Source organism: Gossypium arboreum, chromosome 11 (assembly GCF_025698485.1).
Source record: "Gossypium arboreum isolate Shixiya-1 chromosome 11, ASM2569848v2, whole genome shotgun sequence".
Taxonomy (NCBI): domain Eukaryota; kingdom Viridiplantae; phylum Streptophyta; class Magnoliopsida; order Malvales; family Malvaceae; genus Gossypium; species Gossypium arboreum.
Window position 1 is genome coordinate 121,870,401 of NC_069080.1, and position 18,931 is coordinate 121,889,331.

Here is an 18,931-nt window from a genome sequence, read left to right on the forward strand (position 1 = left end):
CTGTACTACACAGCCCCTCATTATTATTGTTTTAAGTTTGTACCTAAATTCAATTATTATTCTTTCCAAGGTTTTTTTACAAAATTCTGTTACAACTATGAAATCTGAAATCATGATTAGGTGTGTTTAGTATTATTTCTAAGTACTTTCGGACAAAATCATTCTTAAATAAGGTGAGAAAAAATACTTCTTCCAAGCTAAAAATTGACCCAAAAACACTTCTTTAATAAACTGAAAATCTCCGAAAGCACTTCTGAGAAGCATTACTATAAAAAACAGGGATAAGGCTCAAACACAAAAGGATTGAAGTAAAAATTTCTTAACGCACACATGAAATTCTGGGAACCATTCTCACTGCAGTGATTCCAGGAGGAACGATGCACGAAATTTGGGTGGCGGTACAAAGATTTTCCAGAAATTTGGCCTATAACATACCAAAAATCGCATGAAATACTCGGATGAATTTATAAAGTTGGTCACATAAAGTCAATGTATAAAAGAAAGCACCAAATCCATAAAACACAACACTGAAACTTGTGCCTCTAGGATGAAGTTACCAAATATTCAACAATTCCTTGGCCTATAAATATGACTTTAAGAAGTAACTAGACTTTTTAAGCTGAAGAAGGTCGAGTGCATTCCATGACAATCTTAACTTCGTAATACAATTTGAACTTTCTGCTCCACCAAGTCAATCAAAACTAGCATTTAAGAACTTCAACAATTCATTTCTTTTACTCTCAGCCTCTTTGTCCTCCTTTGACTTGTCAAGTTTCAAGAGAATCTAGAAACAATATAAACAAGAACAATAGCAGAGTAAGAATGATCACGAGTGCCTATAACACTATCTTTGGACCACATAAACATGAAGAAGATAGATTTACCTTTTTGCCAGACACAGCACTACGGCGTGCACCATCATCCTTGTCATGCCCAAGAAACTGTATAATGGATACAAAGGTTAGCATATGAGAGAAAGCGAGCAGGGGGATAGTATCATAAATCACTAGACAGCAATGAATTACCTTAGAAAGCTGCACAGGACTGCTACTTCGCTCATCCTGCTGTTTCTATATGCAGCTCCGATTGCCAGGACAAACCCAACCCAGAGAAATAATCCAAGTCAATTGCATCCAGTCATTATGTCACAGACGCCAGCTCCAATTTCAAAGAGCCAATTCATAGAACAGGCAGAAATTATTATAAGCACCTCAGAAATGTCTAGTTAAAGCATTCTCAAAAATAATGGAAGTTTGAAAATTTGCTTGATGTCCATAAGATGAAACTATTGAACGTATATTAGAGCTTTAGCCAGTTTCCTGGCAGATGCATATGAATGAAAAAAAAAAACATAAACCATCAGCTTGCAAACTTATGACTTAGATATATACATAATTTACACAATTATATAGAACGATGCATTGTAAATAGTGGCCTACCTCTTTCAGTTTGTGCTTTTGACGTTTATGTCGATGACTCTTGCTCCGTTCTTTTTGCTTTGACTAAGAGGGAAAAAAAAATAAATAAGGTGAGCCACATGGGTGACTGCATTAAAACGAGAAGCATAAACAGGAGCACCAAAAGGTAACCTTCTTTTGCCTGTCACTTTTCTTGTGCCTCTTTGAATGACTGGACTCATGTTCACTATCTGATGAACTGTAACTTCTGCAATAATTGAACCATTCAAAGAATGTTGAGAAACTCATTGACCGAGTTTTTCAATTAACCGCATAAAGGCATCAGAACAAAAACTATAAAATGGAAATTATAGGGCAAGGCAAAGGCAACTTGTTCTTACTCAATTACTAAGCAAGAAATCAGATTATGCATTAAACTTCAAACAACATAAATTCGCACTTATGTTTGTTCATTATTGCATTACATGCATCAAATAATACAAATGAACTCATTGTACCATAAATGAAACTCTTCTGAAAGCATAGGCAACCACACGAGTTAGATATATAGTATAAGCTATGATTGAGATTCATTTTCAAGCCTCCAACCCCAGATTACTGTTAAAGAATGTAAATTTATTAATAAAAAATCATTACAATCCTAATCTTACCTAACCAGAAAAAAAGGATAAAGTTAGAAAATTCATATTAAACAATTCAATACAATCGTAAATTCGTAACATGGAAATCGAAAACAAAATTGATAAGGTTCACCTAAGATCATTTCCAACTAAAATCCCGGATTGAAAATTTCAATAAAATCTTTATTAATTCGCCTAATTTATAACCTTAAACATCATTTAGTTAACAAATAATATAATATTTCCCTCTTTTCTTTTTTACCTGGAGGAATCCGAGTCATGGGAAGAGTAAGAATCGGAAGAATGGCGGCGATGCTTCCTCCGACGGCGTTTACCTAATGAACGACTCTTCTTTCGGATTTTGAGAGAATCTCTATCTCTGTCGCGACGGTTGCTGCGATGACGGCGTCGTTTGGCGTGAGAGGAAGACGAGTCAGACGAAGAATCCGAGGAAGAGTAAGAAGTAGTCGATGACGACGACGCCGCCATAGACACCAAAAAACCCAAAGAGTCGCTTTATCGGTCTGAGATTGAGGGGAGGTAAGGGCAAAGGGCAGACCTTCGTAAAATAAGCAAATCCTACATGTATTCATAAATATAAAAGGGATACTATACCAAACGGTACCTGTATTTGGCTTGAAAGTTTAATATGGTACCTAAACTTTTTTTTTTCAATTAGGTACTTATTTTTGCTACACACAATGGTGGAGAAATTATACCAGAGGCCTTTCCCACCATTTAAGATATAAGCCCAACCAATGAAAACAATCCATGTCAGCTTTTTTTTTTATAAGTCATCTCTACATGAAATTATGAATTTTTTTACCCTAATCATTAAAAAAAAATCATGTTAGTATTCACACCTTAAATTATAAAAACAACCTAATATGCAAATATAACAACTTACTCGAATCTTTGATATGTTGTTATGGCTAAGTTGTTAAGTCATTTATGTATTAATTTAGATATCGATCTTATTATCTTATTTCAAAATACATTCAAGACTCAGTTCGTTTTTGGCCTAATCCACACAAAAAACTCATGTTGATATTTTCTACATGTGTTACTTGGACTAATTTTAACATGTATAGCTATATTTATTTATGAGTTATGGAAATTGACAAATTGTTATTTATTATGAAAAATATGAATTATATTGTGGAAAAATCGTTCAATTGATATTTGCATTTCCAAATTTAAGTTAAAATGTTTATTTTGTAAAAAAAAATTTTAAAGGTCGAAATTAAATTTTAAATTTTAATAATTTATATTTTTATAATTTTTAAAGTGGTTAAAATATAATTTTATTTTTATTAATTTAAAATTTTTAAATTCCTAAAACAACTAAATGGATTACACACCAAACTCAATTATCCAAAATTCTTAGAAGCCAACTCAATTAGCTATATCAGCGACTATCATTCTATTGCGCTTTTTGTTGCACATTGTTCTTAAAAAACCCTACGGTGTACGGTACGTTTCGAGCCCTTATCCATGAATCACCACCAATGAAGAAGCTCCCTGGAGTGAAGTCAACTGCATTCTCCATTGAAAAGTTCTTAATCCCAGGCCATTTAACACGACTCGTCGTGTTCGAACCAGGGCCATCGTTGTTGAACTCGGCGTAGAAGCAAGTGCTTAAACCCCACGAACCATCCCATATTGCCCACCCATCTGGTTTAACCAAATCGTCAATGTAAGTTTCCATGATGATTGTCCTCGAGAAATTGCCCCATGGACGGCCAAGATACGTTGGGTACTTGTTCTTCAATGAGACCAGTTCGGAGGCCGCCATGATCCTGGAGTTTTGGAGGACGATTCCCGTCGGTTGTCGAACGTCGGATCGGCCTTGCGCGGTGACGGCGTTTTGTTGTCCGTCTAAAGGTTTTCGGACGAGGAATGTGCAGTTCTGGAAAATGGAAGCCGAGTCACCAAAGACGAAATCGATGGTCCCGGTAACGGTGCAATCGCGGTAGAATTGGCGTTTGCTGTGAACGTAAAGTGTGTCTTGATAACCATCCATGGAACAGTTGTAGAAGACGGAGAAATCGGCGGTCACCATCAATGCAACTGCTTGTAATTTGGCTGCCCCAGCGGAGTTCTCGAACCCAATGTTCTTGGCAAAGAAATTGTCTCCGTTTACAGCTACATTCATTCGGCAACATTATAAAAAATATATAAGTAAATCATGTCAAATGTCAAATCAAAATAGGGGGATTAAAATCATAATTATACCTACAAAAAGAAGGGTTAATTCATAATCATACCAACTGTAGCAGTCCTGAAAGTGGGAATACCATCAGCATTGTTGATGTGACCTGTAATTCGGGTTTTCTCTTTACCATCTCCGATTAGCATCACATTGATCATCCTATAACCAAATTCCAGATTCTCCTCATAAACTCCCTCCTTTATATATATAACAAAAGGCTTTGTAGCATTCAAGGGTATACGGTTTATTGCATCTTTAATGTTGTTAAATCCCCCACTACCATCCTTAGCCACAACAACATCAGCCTTCACCCCGTTTTGAGTATCTTGGTTTACTTGGAGTAGCCGACGGCTAAATATCGAACTCAAATCGGACTTCGGTTTCCCACCGATAACCGTAACTTCCTTTTTGCCGAGTAGGCGTCGGCGGCTTTGAATACCCTCAACGTTTAATTCATGAAACCCTTTTGACAACTCGGTGACGATGGCGAGGCCATTTCGGCTTAGTTGCATGGAGATGTTCAATGCCTTATTCATTTTCTCTCCAGCGTCTGTCGTTGTATTCTTGAATCCTTCAATGCAAGTCTCTTGGTTGGTGATTGTAGCACTTAGCCAAATCCTTAAATCGGCCAAAATTTCATGGAGCATCGGTAATTCCAATCGATCGATTTTGTTGAATGATTTTTGTAATTCGTTTATCGAATAAGTCATTAGTTGTATGCATATGTCTAGTGCTTTCTTCGTTCTCGGATCTTTCTGAAGGTTTCTCAAGGTAGTCGAGTTCTGTGCAGCTCGAGACACGAACTTCATCGCGGCCTTGAACGCCGCTTGGATAAGATCATTGGTATCAGTGGCATTGCCAGCCTCGGCCCCGATTTCCTCCTCGCATGTTTTCTTGAAATCCGTTGGTCGGCAAATGGATTCGATTGCTTTCTTTGAAACATATGCGCGGGAGTTTTTATTATCTTTGTCGTTTTTTTCGTTGGAGTCGTCATCGTCGATGTTGACACCGACGGCCACGACGATCACCATCGCCACCAACAGGCAAGAACAAACGGCGATGATTGTGATTCTCTTCGCCCTCTGTGAATCATCTGACATTTTGAAGATATCAGAAACTGTGAAGCAATTGAAAATGAAAAGCTCCCAAGTGTTCTTTTTTGTTTTTAAAGTCCCTCAATTAGGGAGGCAAAAAAAGCTGCCTTATGCAAATCAGAGAGACAGAAAATTGGATTAAAATAATTTTGCGAAGAAAACCCAAAGTGTATTTTGATGATTCTATAATAGTTTATGAATAAAGATGAAGAAGAAAAGCTTAAATGGTTTAGATTCAGCTTTGGTTGTAGCTTTTGATGAAATTGTGTACTGTTTCCTAAAAATGAGAGGTTGAAGAGCCATGTCAAACATGTACCCCTCTCAATTTTTAGTCAATTCTCAATGGACCATTCACAAAGTGGTCTTATGATTGGTTTTCAAATACATGTAAATCTAATATGTACTACAGTATTGCACCCACACTATCCGTCAAATATAATTTTAATGATTTTTTCATACAATATTTATTTTTATCCGTAATTTTTTCCTATCTTTTAAATAGGAAAAAAATTGTTTCATTAAAAAAATTAAATTATAGAAAAGAAAGGGTGTACACACAAATTTTGAGTTGAAAAGTTGACTTAAAAATTCAAAATCAAATTTATTAATAACTTCAAAAGAAAGTTACAATATCTAGAAATTTCTCGAATACAAAGAAAAATATCCTTTAATTCTTCTTTCCAGTTTGCCTTCAATCCAAGGATCATCTAGACTTGGTCTTGTATGAATGCAAATTGCTTCATGTATCGTGACGACTTGCTCTTGAAACAAATTTAGACCTCCTTTCTTTAGTAGATTTGGATCAAAAAACAACTTTCCTCATAAACGACTTTTAACTTCTTCTCCACAATTAAACTAGATCAAATTGGATCAAAAGGCGACTATGGTGTTTGTTAGAATTTCTTCAAGTGCTTCAACTTCTTTGGAGAATTCTACAGAGATTTTCTGCACTGTTTGAACTTGTAAATTTGTAAAATAGTTTAGGGTGACTTTTTTTTTATAATACCAATTACATAAATAAAAGAGAGTTTTTGCAAAATTTAACTGCTTCATTTGATCCAATCTTAGAAATAAAACTAAATTATTATAGAATTTAACTGCTCTATTTAATTATTGTATAGGAATTTAATAAAAAATTTAGTTGTACTAATTATCTAACCTGAATTTTGAAATATAAAAAGTAAGGAGATTAAATTAAATTTTAAATCTATAAAAATATAAAAACTTAAATATATTTTAACTTTTTAAAAATAGCGAAGTTGTGTGATAAAACATAGTAATATTTATGATTGTTTTTGAAATCAATGGATTTATGGAATGCTGATTTAGAATGGATTTGAAATTAGTGTTATCCTTTTTTTTATAGCTTAATATTAATCAAAACTTAAAATCAATAAATGTTTTTTTTCAATAAACCAATAATTTGATAATAAAATTGAAATTAGTATAGTGTTTATGAATTTGATAAACTAATTTATTTTTATCATTACAAACTTTTATTTTCAAATAATATTCAAATTCAAAATTTCAAGTAACAACAAAAATACAACAGACAAATTAAGAACAAAGTTGAAAATTTAATTAAAGTGCTCGAAAATCAAAACAATCCCCCATGAAAAGGAACTCCAGTTGCAGGCAACCAGTTATCACCATCTATGAAGTTGGAGACAGTGAATTTATCAGCTTCACTCTCGCTTATATCCTTATGGTAACCATTCCATTGAACCCTGGAACCAGTGTTGGACCCTGGACCCATGTTCTTGTATTCAGCATAGTACAATGTATCCAAGGCAAAATTCCCAGCCCATTCACTCCAACCTGACGGTTCGATCAGACTGTCCATGAAACTTTGCATGTAAACAGTCCTCGAATACTCCTTCCATGGCCTTCCAAAGTATGTTTTTGTCATCCCGTTGCTCGAGGCGAGATCGTCAGCGGGTCTAATGACACAGTGGTGAATTGATATGCCTGTGTTTTGGTTAGGATCGGTTCTTCCTTGTGCGGTGATGGTGTTGAATTGGTTTGGCATTGGTAGTCGAGGATATATGTTGCAGTTTTGGAGGACCACGGCTGCATTGCCAAATATGAAGTCTACTGTGCCGTAAATGTCGCATTCTTTGTAAAATTGCCTCAGGGAGTGAGCATATAAAGTGTCTTGGTAGCCTTCGAAGCTACATCGGTAGAATGTGGACATATCGGCTCCATTTCGAACCGCGACAGCTTGGTGTTTGCTAGGTCCGGCCGTGTTACGAAATGTAATGTTGACCGCAACAAATCCCTTACCAACAACAGCTGCAGGCAGGGGAATGCTTGAGTTATTAAAAATGTACGATTATGTGAATAGTGGAAAATGATTCAAAAGGCAAATAAATTTCTACATTACCAAATGTTGCAGAGTTGAATGTGGTTGATCCATCAACAAAGTTGCGGTTTCCAGTGATTATCGTCTTGTTTATACCGTCACCAATCATCATCACATTCTGCTTCTTCTTAGGTATGGAAACATACTCTTCGTAGACACCCGCGACCACGTAAATCAAAAAGTATCTGTTGCTATCCCCAGTATTATTCGGTGCAGCGGCCACTGCTTCGTTGATAGTGGTGAAGTTGCCACTTCCATCAGGATTTACAACCACTACTTGACTCACGGAAACCCCTTTGTCCTTCCCTTCCTCATCTGCTCGAACATGCTTCTGCTGGCTTGCGGATTCGTAAACTGCTCGATCATGGTCCGACATTATTAAAGGCAAAGGAGAGTCCCTGCCATTTACCAAATTGGAAAACACATGGTTTCTTCCTGTTAGAGATTTAATTAATCCATGAACCCAACCGTGCCTGAAAAGTGCAAGAGACACACTGAGGAAATTTGTTCCATTAGAAATAGATGGCAATAAGCCATTTTTAATGCTCGAAGCCGACGGTGTAGCTTCAAGCCCTTCGATACAAGTTTGCACATTCGTTAAAACAGCACTAAGCAACGCATGCAAATCATCAGCCAGGAAGGTATCGAGACCGTCGGATTTGATTCTTTGTAACGTGTACGATAAGAAATCTACATTAAGCTCAGCTAGAAACTGGCAATCCTGGAGTGCCCGAATGGTGCTGAGGAACGAAGTCGATGGCAGTCTGAGGAAATACTTGATAGCACCAAGAAAGCTATGAGCATTCAACAACGATTGTTGCATCGAAACCTTGCTGAAGTAAAAAATGGTAGCGAACTTATCGGAGGGTAAAATAGATTTGCAGAAATCAGCATGTGGGGTGAGCTTGCAAATCGATTCGGAGTTAAAAACGGAGGCAGGATTAGGAAAGGTAGCAAAAGAAGGAGAAAAGAGGATTACGAGAATAGATAGGGTACAAAGAGCTGAAGCCTTGAGAGCCATTGTGATGAAAGCTTATTGATGAAACAGGGGTTGATGCCTTAGGGCATTTATAGATACGATGGGAACAATGGTAATTAATATAAAATAGAGGGAATGGATGGAGGGTTTTTGTGCACTATAGATTATACAGTAAGGAATAAACGTGCACGGCAGTAAGGAATAAACGAGGCTTAATTTGTGAAAGGAGTTAAGGTGTTTTAGCTTAGGTTTGGTAGCCATGTATTATTTTGAACGTACTTCCTTGTTTTATGTAATGTTGAATCCATGAGGCACGTCTTGGAGGTCAACCCAGCGCCTGCCGAGGGGAAGGGAAGCTCAAACTTCACTACATTTCTTCCATTTGATTTTGGGTACAAATTATTTCGAGTTTAAATTGATTTGAGTTCGATTATTCCAGTTTATAAGAAGACGGAAGTTAAAAGGTTTTTGAACTTCATCAAGTTAATGCAGCACCTTCAAACATGTTTGACAGCAACAACTAAAGTTTAAAAATTTTCAAAACATGTGATTCAATTTTATTTCGAAATTTTCTCTCTTAATTTTAAAATGATTTATAAATCATTAACAATTTAAATCCATAGATTTAAATTGATCTTTAGTTTCTTGATTTCTTTCTAAGCCCTAGCAATAACTCGAAATAAATTTAAATTTTTTTGCTATAAATTATTCTACCTCTAAAATTTAATCTATTTATTTTTTAAATTTTAAATTTAAATTCAATTATTAATGCTGTTAAAATTATTTTATTAAATTTATTGATATAACATTTTGAACAAAATATTCACTTAATAACCATGTAATATAAAAAAAAGTCAATGTAGTAATAAAATTAAAAATAAAAAATTAAATTCTTACAAATAAAAGTAAACGGACTGAATTCCAAAATTATAAAAATTGCAAAAATTTGTGCATATTTTAACTTTTTTATATATTTAATCTTTTAAATAACGAATATTTCCAGAGACTTCTTCCTTAAAATTATATATATATTTTTTAATTTCAGTAGGATCTAAAATTTTCAATCTATTTTAAAAGATACATGAAGTAACCTAATTGCTGAAACCCCGAGGTGAACTTGAGGGCGGAGCAAGCAACCATGAGCGGCCGTCAATTAACCACTCGACCATGAAATTCGAGGTGCTGGCACCTTGGATGAAGCGGCAACTAGGCCATTTCAACCGTCCGGATAATGATGCATCGGAGACATAATTCCAGTATTCGACATACCAGTCTGTGTTTTAAGGCAAGGCAAAGTTTCCGTACCATTCAATCCACCCTCCATCTTCAAATTTCACCATTTGAAGCATTCAGAGATAGAAAAATGGTATTCCTTTTTCATGCAAGACAGCAGCAAGTCAAGTTCAGTAATTGTTCCAAGGTTAAAATATGCTCATCGTCCCTATACTTTTTCATACTTCTAAGAATTTAATCCTCATATTTTTATTTTAAAAAATTTAATCTATCGAGTTTGTTAATTTAAAAATTCCATATGTTAACATAACATTTAGGTGGTAAAATTTCTGGACAAGATTAAAAGTATAGAAAGAATCCTTTATTATTGATTCACTTTTATGTGATTATTTTTTAAAATAGAAAAGATTATATGAAAGAAAGATGCCACATTATTTAATATCTCTTACTAATTATTTAATATCATTTCAACATCTTTTTAACATTTTGGTAATTTTATTAATCTAAACCTAAATACTGAACCTTGGACTTAAATCTTGAACCTTGAATCTTGAATCTTGAATCTTGAATCCTTAGTCTAAGATCTAAGGTCCAAAGTTTAAGTTAAAAAAATTACCAAAATGATGTATCAATGACATTAAAAAAGATGTTGAAATAACATCAAATAATTAGTAAGAGATAGAAGATGATGTAGCATCTTTGTATCATATAATCCTTTCCCTTTTAAAACTTTACATTTTAAATTCCACCCAAGTATTATTTTATTAGTAGTAAATTTCATGTCAACAAAAAATGTTAAGAGAGTTATTAATGGGGTCACAATATTTGAATTAACAAAATAAAAGTAGGAGGACTAAAAGTTCCGAAAACACGAAAAAAGTATAGGACTTTCTAACGCTAGAACTGCTGTTGAGTTCACAAAATTTTGATTCAAACTTCAAATCGGAATGTTTGGGGCTATAATGCCATCAATTCAAGTCAACATATTTAAAATGATAGTTAACATAAATCCACGGTCAATACAGGTCCAAGCTGTAGTTTTAACTTAAACCTGTTATCATGGAGCAAAATATGAACTTCGAACATCATTATTATATCGAAGAAAGCATCCGGAACCAAGGCGTGAGGAGTTTATTTATTACTAACTTTCCTTGATGTAATAATTCATCTAATCCCACCTTATGATGCAACCTCTAGCATGCAGGATTTCAAGAATCTCTGATGAAAGCATGAACCTTAAAGGGGCAAATAGCTTGACCTTTTTTATCCGTGCACAGCAGGCTCTAAGTGCAAGCTCAACCCCTTCGACCGTGGAATTGCTGAGGTGCACAAGCTTTGCCTCTTGCAGCCGTGACAAGTTCCCCATCACCATGCACAATGCCATATCAGAGATGCCACAGTAGCTCAAGTTTATCTGCCAACATAATACAACTTTTTAATCACATTTGAATATAGTTTCCATCAGTAATACGTAAATTCCATAAAAGGCTTCAATCATGCATGTTGCTTGTACTGAAATGTCAGAAATGGAAATGGCGATATCAGAAAATTGACACTTTAGAGAATATAGCCTCGAGTTATCCTATGCTGTAAGCGAAAAAAGCATAATTAAAGTGTAGGGAAGTTCCTGAACGAAATAACACCACAAAGCGAGCAGAGTTTAGACCCCCCAGTAGGAGAAACTTTTAGTTTATTGATGTTTTTATGTTCGAGACTGGAAATGATGCCTTTGACAGTAGAGTATCATATTTACCAAAAATAATGTTTACCGCACAGATATCTCAAGTGAGTTCAGTAGGACAGTAAATTCCTTTCTCATCATTCTTCTATAATTCAAATCAGACACAAAAGGTACCTGTCGCAGATTCTTTGAGTAATAGGCAAGTGCCCAAAAGCCCGAATCACCAACTTTCTCACAGTGTTTCATATCCAAATCTGCCAGTTTCTTACATCCAACTGCAACTGCTTCCAAACCCACACCTGTGATTTTATGAAGTGCACGCATTTCAAGATCAGAAAGTTCCTCTAGACGACCTATATAAGCTAGCCCTCTGTCAGAAACTGCATTGCAGTATGACAAGTTGAGCTTCCTCAACTTCTTGCAACCATTGGATAGAGCCTCCAAACCATCATCACCAATACCAGTGCACCTGTAAGTCCAAATCAACAGATATTTAACTTTCGACTTTCTGCTACCATGTTAAGAAAATATAGCTTTGCTTTCTAATTAATTTTAAGCTAATTTTACCGGTACAGATCTAGTTCATGTATCTTCAAACAGTTAGAACCGATGTAAGATAGTCCTTTGTTTGATATGTTTGTGCAAAGCCCTAGTTTCAAGCATGATAGTTCAGAACATCTAGACAAGTATTCCAATCCTGCAGATAAGAACAATTGGAAACCAGATTGTAGTCAACAAGCTGCACAAAGGGAAATAAATTAAAATAGAGAATTGTTCAAGGTTGTAACCAATAAAGGTAACCAAAGTACAGTTATGAGGAAAACACTTAGAAGTAAGGCAACCTTTGTCATTTACACCGCAACAATCTGTCAGATCAATCTCCTCCAGTAGCAAGCAAAAGGATCCGAGCTGACAAAGACCCTTTTCGGTAATCATATTACAAGACTCTACTTTCAGGCATACAAGGCTTCTGCATGAGTAAGCTATGGCAGAAATTGCAGTATCAGTAATGGAATGGCAGCAAGTTAGATTCAGGACTCTTAAATTAATGCAGGCAGATACAAGTCTCATTATGCCCATGTTGGTCACCCCCACACATTTGCTGAGCCCGATTTCTACCAATGACTTGCAATTGGCACTAATGACTTGGAAACTAGTCTCGGAAATTCTAGCCCCGTCAATTCTGATCACTTCGAGGTGATTTAAGTTCTTCATCTGATGCAGAAGGGCTGTAGAAAGCTCCTGCCATGAAAACCCACAATCAGCATCCATTAATCGAAATGGCAAAGTTATACTACTACAGACCAAATCCAGATACAGTCGGCAAAACACGAAATGCAGGCAGCCAAGAAATTACTTACTGAAAGACAATAACCTGCATTAAGCTCAAGAAGGTTACGATGGCCTCTGACAACATAGATTAAACCAGATGAACTCACACCTTCGCACCTTGATACATCAATCACCTACAAACAACATAATTCAAAACTTCACTTTGCATTCAATACTTCAATTATTAAAAGCAAACATTACCAACATGCACAAAATTGTCCACAGATGTCAAAGTTTCATACCTTTAGTGACGGGCATCCACGCTCGATAAACTGTAATCCAACATCATCTATTAAAGGACACGCCATTAAACCCAAAACCTCCAGTTTCAGCAGAGAAGCAATAGAATGAAGTGATTCATTTGTCACCTAAAACAAACCCATATGCCCCAATACATTAAGACAGAGAACGATCCTCAAATATCAAAAACACAACATATAAACAAAAACATTTCATTTCTTCATATCTGTTGTAATTGTTTTTCCTTGTCTATTTTCTCAATGACCAAACATTGCATTTCTTCATATCTTACTATCAACCTGATAATTGGTTTTTAATAAGGACAGAAAATTGAAAAAAACAAAAAAACCAACCTTGAGATAGGACACATCAAGATACTTCAAATCAACGCATTTCTTACACAAAAGATCGATACCCAAATCAGTTATCTCCATACACCACTTCAAGCTCAATTTCTCCAATTTCGAACACCCGACGGCGATCTTCGCCAATCCGACATCGGTCAATTGCAAGCACTTATCCATGTTTAACTCCCTCAACCCAACGGCAGAGGACAAGGCAGCTGCTTCCCTGTCTCCAAACCCACAACAATACGACACGTCAACGCTCTCCAAACACGGACATGCACGTGTCAGCATCTCCAACCCGAGAACCTCAACCCCGTCGCTCGGCTCAGCACTAGACTCTTCAGTCCCCAAGCCCAATGACCCAAACTCGGTGAATTCGAACCCGGACCAACCCGGGTTAAGAGCAAGGAAACAACCCCGTCGTCAATGCGGGGACAAGCTGAGAGGTCGAGGGATTGTAGCCGAGGGTACTTACCGAGAAGAATCGGCAAGAACTCGATTCGTATTACCCGAAGATGCCTCCGAGTCAGTGAGTCAATTCGACGGAACTCTCTGCAAACGAGCCGAAACGATTTCCGATCCGACTCAGCGGCCAGCAATTCGTAGATCCGGACAAGTAGATCTTCTGTTAAGCTAAGGACGTTCTTGCTCGATTGAAACGACAACATTTTGGGTTTCAGCAACATAGAAAATTTGTTAAAAAAATACCTTAAAACAACAATCTTTTCGGGTGGGTACTTTCGTGTTTAGGTGGGAACAAACAAGAAGACGACTCGGAGGTGGAGGAGAGGGTGATGTGTCGGTTTACAGAGAGTCCGAATCAAGATAAAATCGGTCGTTCGGGTCGGTTTCATTTTCTTCCGGAGATTTTTCTCAGAAAATAAGAAGAAAAAATCGAAGCTATTTTGGTAGGTGAAAAGAGTTGCAGAGAAAAAAACCGAAGAGAAAGAAAAAAACAAATTCTGAAAGAAGAAGACGAAACGTAACGCTTGACTGAGAACCGGATCACATCTTTAAACCAAGTTCATCACACATAAATCAGCCACGTGGATATTCAAAATGAGTTTAGTATACGTGGCAGGTTCTTATTGGTTGAACATCTAATTCACTTTTTACGGAGCCATACAAAATCGTAGCATCTAAGGGGGAAAGGTTGAGCCGTTGGATGGGTGGAAAAAAGAAAGGGGGTTGACGAGAGATGGAAAGGACACTTGGCGAGAAGGAGGAAGGGTAGTACTGAAAAGTACAAGAAAGTAGATAAGGGTGGGATTGGATTATTGAAAAATGATGGCAGTACCGCAATTTCTACGAAAGAAAGGGGGTGTCTGAAAATTACTGCTTTGTACGGTTAATGACGTGGAAAGTGATTTAAGTATTTCTTGGGGCCCACTTTTAACGTGCAGGGGACCGTACCTATCTGTCTACGTTCATCTGCACTAATATTCGGAAATTTTTTAAAAAGGAAAATAAATATCGCCAAACAGCGCTTTCAGTCATCAATTTTTATTTTCTCAGGCTAAATTATATAATTATATAATTAGTCACTTTTTATTTTCATCACCTAATTTTAAAGATTTTTATTGTAGGCATTCATATTATCAAATTTTGACATTTTGATTACTCTTTCGTTAAATTATCAATAGACTATTGGCTTGGCTTTTTTATTGGCATATTAATAAATTTAATCTTATAATATTAATAAATTTTATCATTCGATCTTAATTTTTTAAAAAAATTAATTCTTAACTTACAATTTAATATTTATTCTTAAAAATTAAAAATTTAAAATAAAAATTATTTAAAACTCATTTTTGATAAAATACATACAAAACTATTAAAAATATTTATAAATAAATATTCATTTATCTCATCTTTTAAAATAACATTTATTTATAATTTTGTATGAATTTTTATAAAAAAATAAACTGTTAAATAATTTTTATGAATTAATAATTAAAATAAAAAATTTAAACCTAGATGATGAAAACAAAATTACATTAATAAGTAGATGGCTATTTATATAATTTGATGAAAATTGTGCAATCAGAGGCAGAAAATCACAATGATTTTGGTACATTGAAAATTATGTTTAGGACAAATATATTTAAAAAAAAAAAAAAAAAACCTATTAGGAACTTTGATTGTTTTATTTTCTGTTCTAACAATTTAGCACAGTTAAAGTATATCTTGTTTTGCTGGTAATTTTAATTTATATCAAATTAATGTTGCTTATTTATATTTTTATTCAACAACAAATGTAAGACGTGTTGGGTGTGTATTTATGTACAAGAGAGCAAGATTTAAAAGATTTAAAATTCTTATCTAAGTGGGGCGACAAACTTAAAAGGAATTAAATGAGTTGTTATTTGACTTGGACTCTATCTTTGCCATCGTAAAGGATAAGGAGTTGATCAGATTTACTTTAAAAGGAGACTTATTTGCTAAGAAGCTAATTAGGTTTACTACAAGTGAGATTGGACTTGTTGCAGGTTGACCATCATATTTAAACTTGGATGAAATTATGCAATTGTTGGTTCCTCACAACAATGGGTGCTCTTTGAGGGTGTTTTTCTAGATTTTAAAGGCTAATTATTGTGTATTCAAACACATTTTACTTTAGTATTTTATTTGAGTGTTATTTATTGATTGTAAGGTGAGGTTTTTGGGAGAGTGATTGTAACACTTTGAGTTCGATTTTGAGGTTGCGATTATCCTTTGTTGTAAGAATAGATTGAGTTTAAGCGAATAGTTGTTTCGATTGAATTGTTGAATAAAATCGTTCTTTGAGCCAAGCTCCATAAAGGTAAGATTGGTGAATCCAAACTGTGTTAACAAACTTATCATGTCAATCTTCTTCCTCTCATTGCTTATCTCGAAACACCACCTTGACTTTTTCTCTTGTCTTAACTCTTATTGCAACAACAATTATAACATCTATTTGGAACATTGAACAAACCAAAAGCTTTTTCAAAAACAATATGAATATTTGAGTAAAAGTCAAATCATGTCGAAAAAAACTAACCCTAAAAATTCCAATAAGAACACAAACATTATTAAAAGCTCAATCACTAGATTAGGTTACATGAACTAGTGCATTGTATCCAACATCAACAATCTTGTTCCTTTCGAAACTTGTGAATCCTCATATATAGTTAATCTTCCTAATAAAATGTAGACAAATCGAGTTAGCTTGGACTCAAGAGGGAATCATCATTAACCCGAGAAATACGAGTCCTTACCAACTTAAGAAAGCCTCTTTCAACGGAGAAGCTAGAGGACAAAACCCTAGAAAAAAATTATTGTTATAAGTGTCGGGGATAAACCCGATTAAACAACAAACAAGTAAACTGGCAAAGAATTTGAAAAGATCGAACACAATTATTTTACGGAGGAAAACCCTTCTAAAGAGGACAAAAACCACGTGCAAAGATAATTTCACTGAACCGGAAAAAACGAAGAGTACAAAGATGGAGATAAAAACTAAACCTTGAAAACCCAAAAATAAGAACCCTCAAAACTTAAACACAAAATTCCCTAAAAGCTAATACCTAAAAGGTTCTGTTGAGACATATGTGGAAAGAACACGCCAAATCCAAGATCCATTCGAATGTAAGCTTGGAGCTTTCGCTCGTCGACACCAACAAGAAATTATCACCCTTGTAGTCGGCTAAATTAGCATCAGCTAATTCTATCTCGTTGCTCTCAGCGACCCTTTTATTTTGTAGTTTGTAACAATCTACCTTGACGTGACCTAGCTTCTTACAGTAGCGACATCTCTTGTTTCAATTTTATAATACTACCAAAACCGAGGTTTGCCTATTTGACTTGCTATTCAAACCAAACTCATTGTTAAGTTTTTCTTTGTTCAACAAGTGACCCTTTATATCATCGAATGAGAGTTTATCTTTGCCATTAATCAAGGTATTCCTGAAAGACTTGTATGAAGGGGGTAAAAAGAATAATAATAGCATAGCTTGATCTTCAGCATTAATCTAAACCTCAGGATTCTTTAAATCATTCAAAAGAGTAATAAATTGACTGATGTGACCTCTAAGGTGCTCACATTCGTCCACACGGAACATGTATAACTGATGTTTCAACACCAATTGGTTAGCCAAAGAATTTTTCACGTAAAAGGTTTCTAACTTTTTCCACAATGTGGATGTCGTCTTCTCCATTAACACTTCCTGCAATACACTATTTGAGAGACACAATTGAATTGCAAATAGGATCTTCTTATCAAGCTCTTCCTATTTTGACTTATCCATATCCGCGAGCTTTTTCCCTATAACGACCTTTTTCAGACCATCCTGAACTAGTATTGCCATCATCCGAACTTGCGATAGATTGAAATTTGTGATGCCATCGAACTTCTCAATGTCGAGCCTTGTTGCTGTCATCTCTGAACGGGTTGAATGCGAAAATCAACCAAGCTCTAATACCAGTTTGTAGGGAATTAACTCGTGTATGCAGCAAACAAGTAAATAAAGTAGAAGTCAAAAAGATTGAACACACAAATTTAACGTGAAAAAACTCCTCAAAAAAGGATAAAAACCCACAGACAAAAAGATATTTCACTGTAATAAAAGGGACCAGTGAAAATTGCTTAGTTGCCTAATGGTAGTGTTTAGGAAAATGTGTAAAGATTTCCAAATAACTTATGCAAAATTTCCCTATAGTTGCGCTTGCTACAAGGATTAAAGAAAGATGTTTGGTTTCAGGTAAGTCATGCCCTGGATAATTTTAGTATTGTAAAAATGATCTCGATGCTTTATGTTTAGGAAAGATTTTTGGTTTGAGGTAATTTTATTGTTTTAGAAATAGGCAACCAACGTCTTTGGCATGCTCTCTCATATTGTATTTTTGATGCCTCAGAATCGGGTTTATTACTTTAGACTGCTTTCATCTCAACTATTTGTTTCGATCCTTGTTCTATTGTTGGACTCAAAGAGGTGCTAATAAAGTGGCTCATGCTTTGGCAAGGATGACTTTATCTCAAGCAAATTGTCTTGTCTCTATTGCAAGTTATTCTAATGTTATGAGTGAAGGTGGAGAGAAATAGGATTGGGTATACTTGGGTAAGTTTGATGGCTCGGGATTTACGTACTCTCTCCCTTTTCTCTCATTTTTTTGATTAATGAATCTTTATTCTAAAATATATATAATGATAAACTTTTTGTTACTTTAGTTTTAATTTTTTTTTTTTTGTCCTCAACTTTCAAATTTTAATGGTCTAGTAAGCTATTTTATAAAAATAAAAAAACAATTTAATTAAATTTGAAGATTAAAAGTTAAATTAATAAAATATTTAAATCTAAAATTATAGAAATAAAATAAAATCCAGAAATTAAATTTATTATGATGCAAATCTAGACAAAGAAAATGGAGAAAATGAAATCCAAAGGGAATAGTG

At 35.0% G+C, this 18,931-nt stretch overlaps 4 protein-coding genes across 4 annotated transcripts; all 4 read right to left on the reverse strand.

Moving 5' to 3' along the window:
- Positions 1-407: 407 nt before the first annotated feature.
- LOC108470721 (uncharacterized) lies at positions 408-2,625 on the reverse strand. The gene is made up of 6 exons (XM_017772155.2): positions 2,301-2,625; positions 1,590-1,665; positions 1,440-1,502; positions 1,026-1,070; positions 885-941; positions 408-784 (listed from the first exon to the last, which is right to left on the reverse strand). Exons 1-6 carry the CDS (start codon positions 2,525-2,527, stop codon positions 692-694), a joined length of 561 nt encoding a protein of 186 aa, XP_017627644.1. The 5' UTR covers positions 2,528-2,625; the 3' UTR covers positions 408-691.
- A 683-nt stretch (positions 2,626-3,308) lies between these two features.
- On the reverse strand, positions 3,309-5,350 carry LOC108472117 (putative pectinesterase/pectinesterase inhibitor 28). The gene is made up of 2 exons (XM_017773633.2): positions 4,306-5,350; positions 3,309-4,183 (listed from the first exon to the last, which is right to left on the reverse strand). Exons 1-2 carry the CDS (start codon positions 5,348-5,350, stop codon positions 3,462-3,464), a joined length of 1,767 nt encoding a protein of 588 aa, XP_017629122.1. The 3' UTR covers positions 3,309-3,461.
- A 1,416-nt stretch (positions 5,351-6,766) lies between these two features.
- On the reverse strand, positions 6,767-8,798 carry LOC108472613 (pectinesterase-like). Its single transcript, XM_017774158.2, has 2 exons — positions 7,728-8,798; positions 6,767-7,636 (listed from the first exon to the last, which is right to left on the reverse strand). The coding sequence occupies exons 1-2, from the start codon at positions 8,725-8,727 to the stop codon at positions 6,942-6,944; spliced, it is 1,695 nt and encodes a 564-aa protein (XP_017629647.1). The 5' UTR covers positions 8,728-8,798; the 3' UTR covers positions 6,767-6,941.
- Positions 8,799-10,806: 2,008 nt separating this feature from the next.
- On the reverse strand, positions 10,807-14,531 carry LOC108474240 (F-box/LRR-repeat protein 3). The gene is given in 8 exon segments (XM_017776182.2): positions 10,807-11,332; positions 11,774-12,068; positions 12,167-12,296; positions 12,442-12,841; positions 12,961-13,065; positions 13,174-13,299; positions 13,525-13,823; positions 13,826-14,531. Coding segments are annotated over 8 exon segments (1,980 nt in total). The 5' UTR covers positions 14,205-14,531; the 3' UTR covers positions 10,807-11,086.
- Between the last annotated feature and the right edge of the window lie 4,400 nt (positions 14,532-18,931).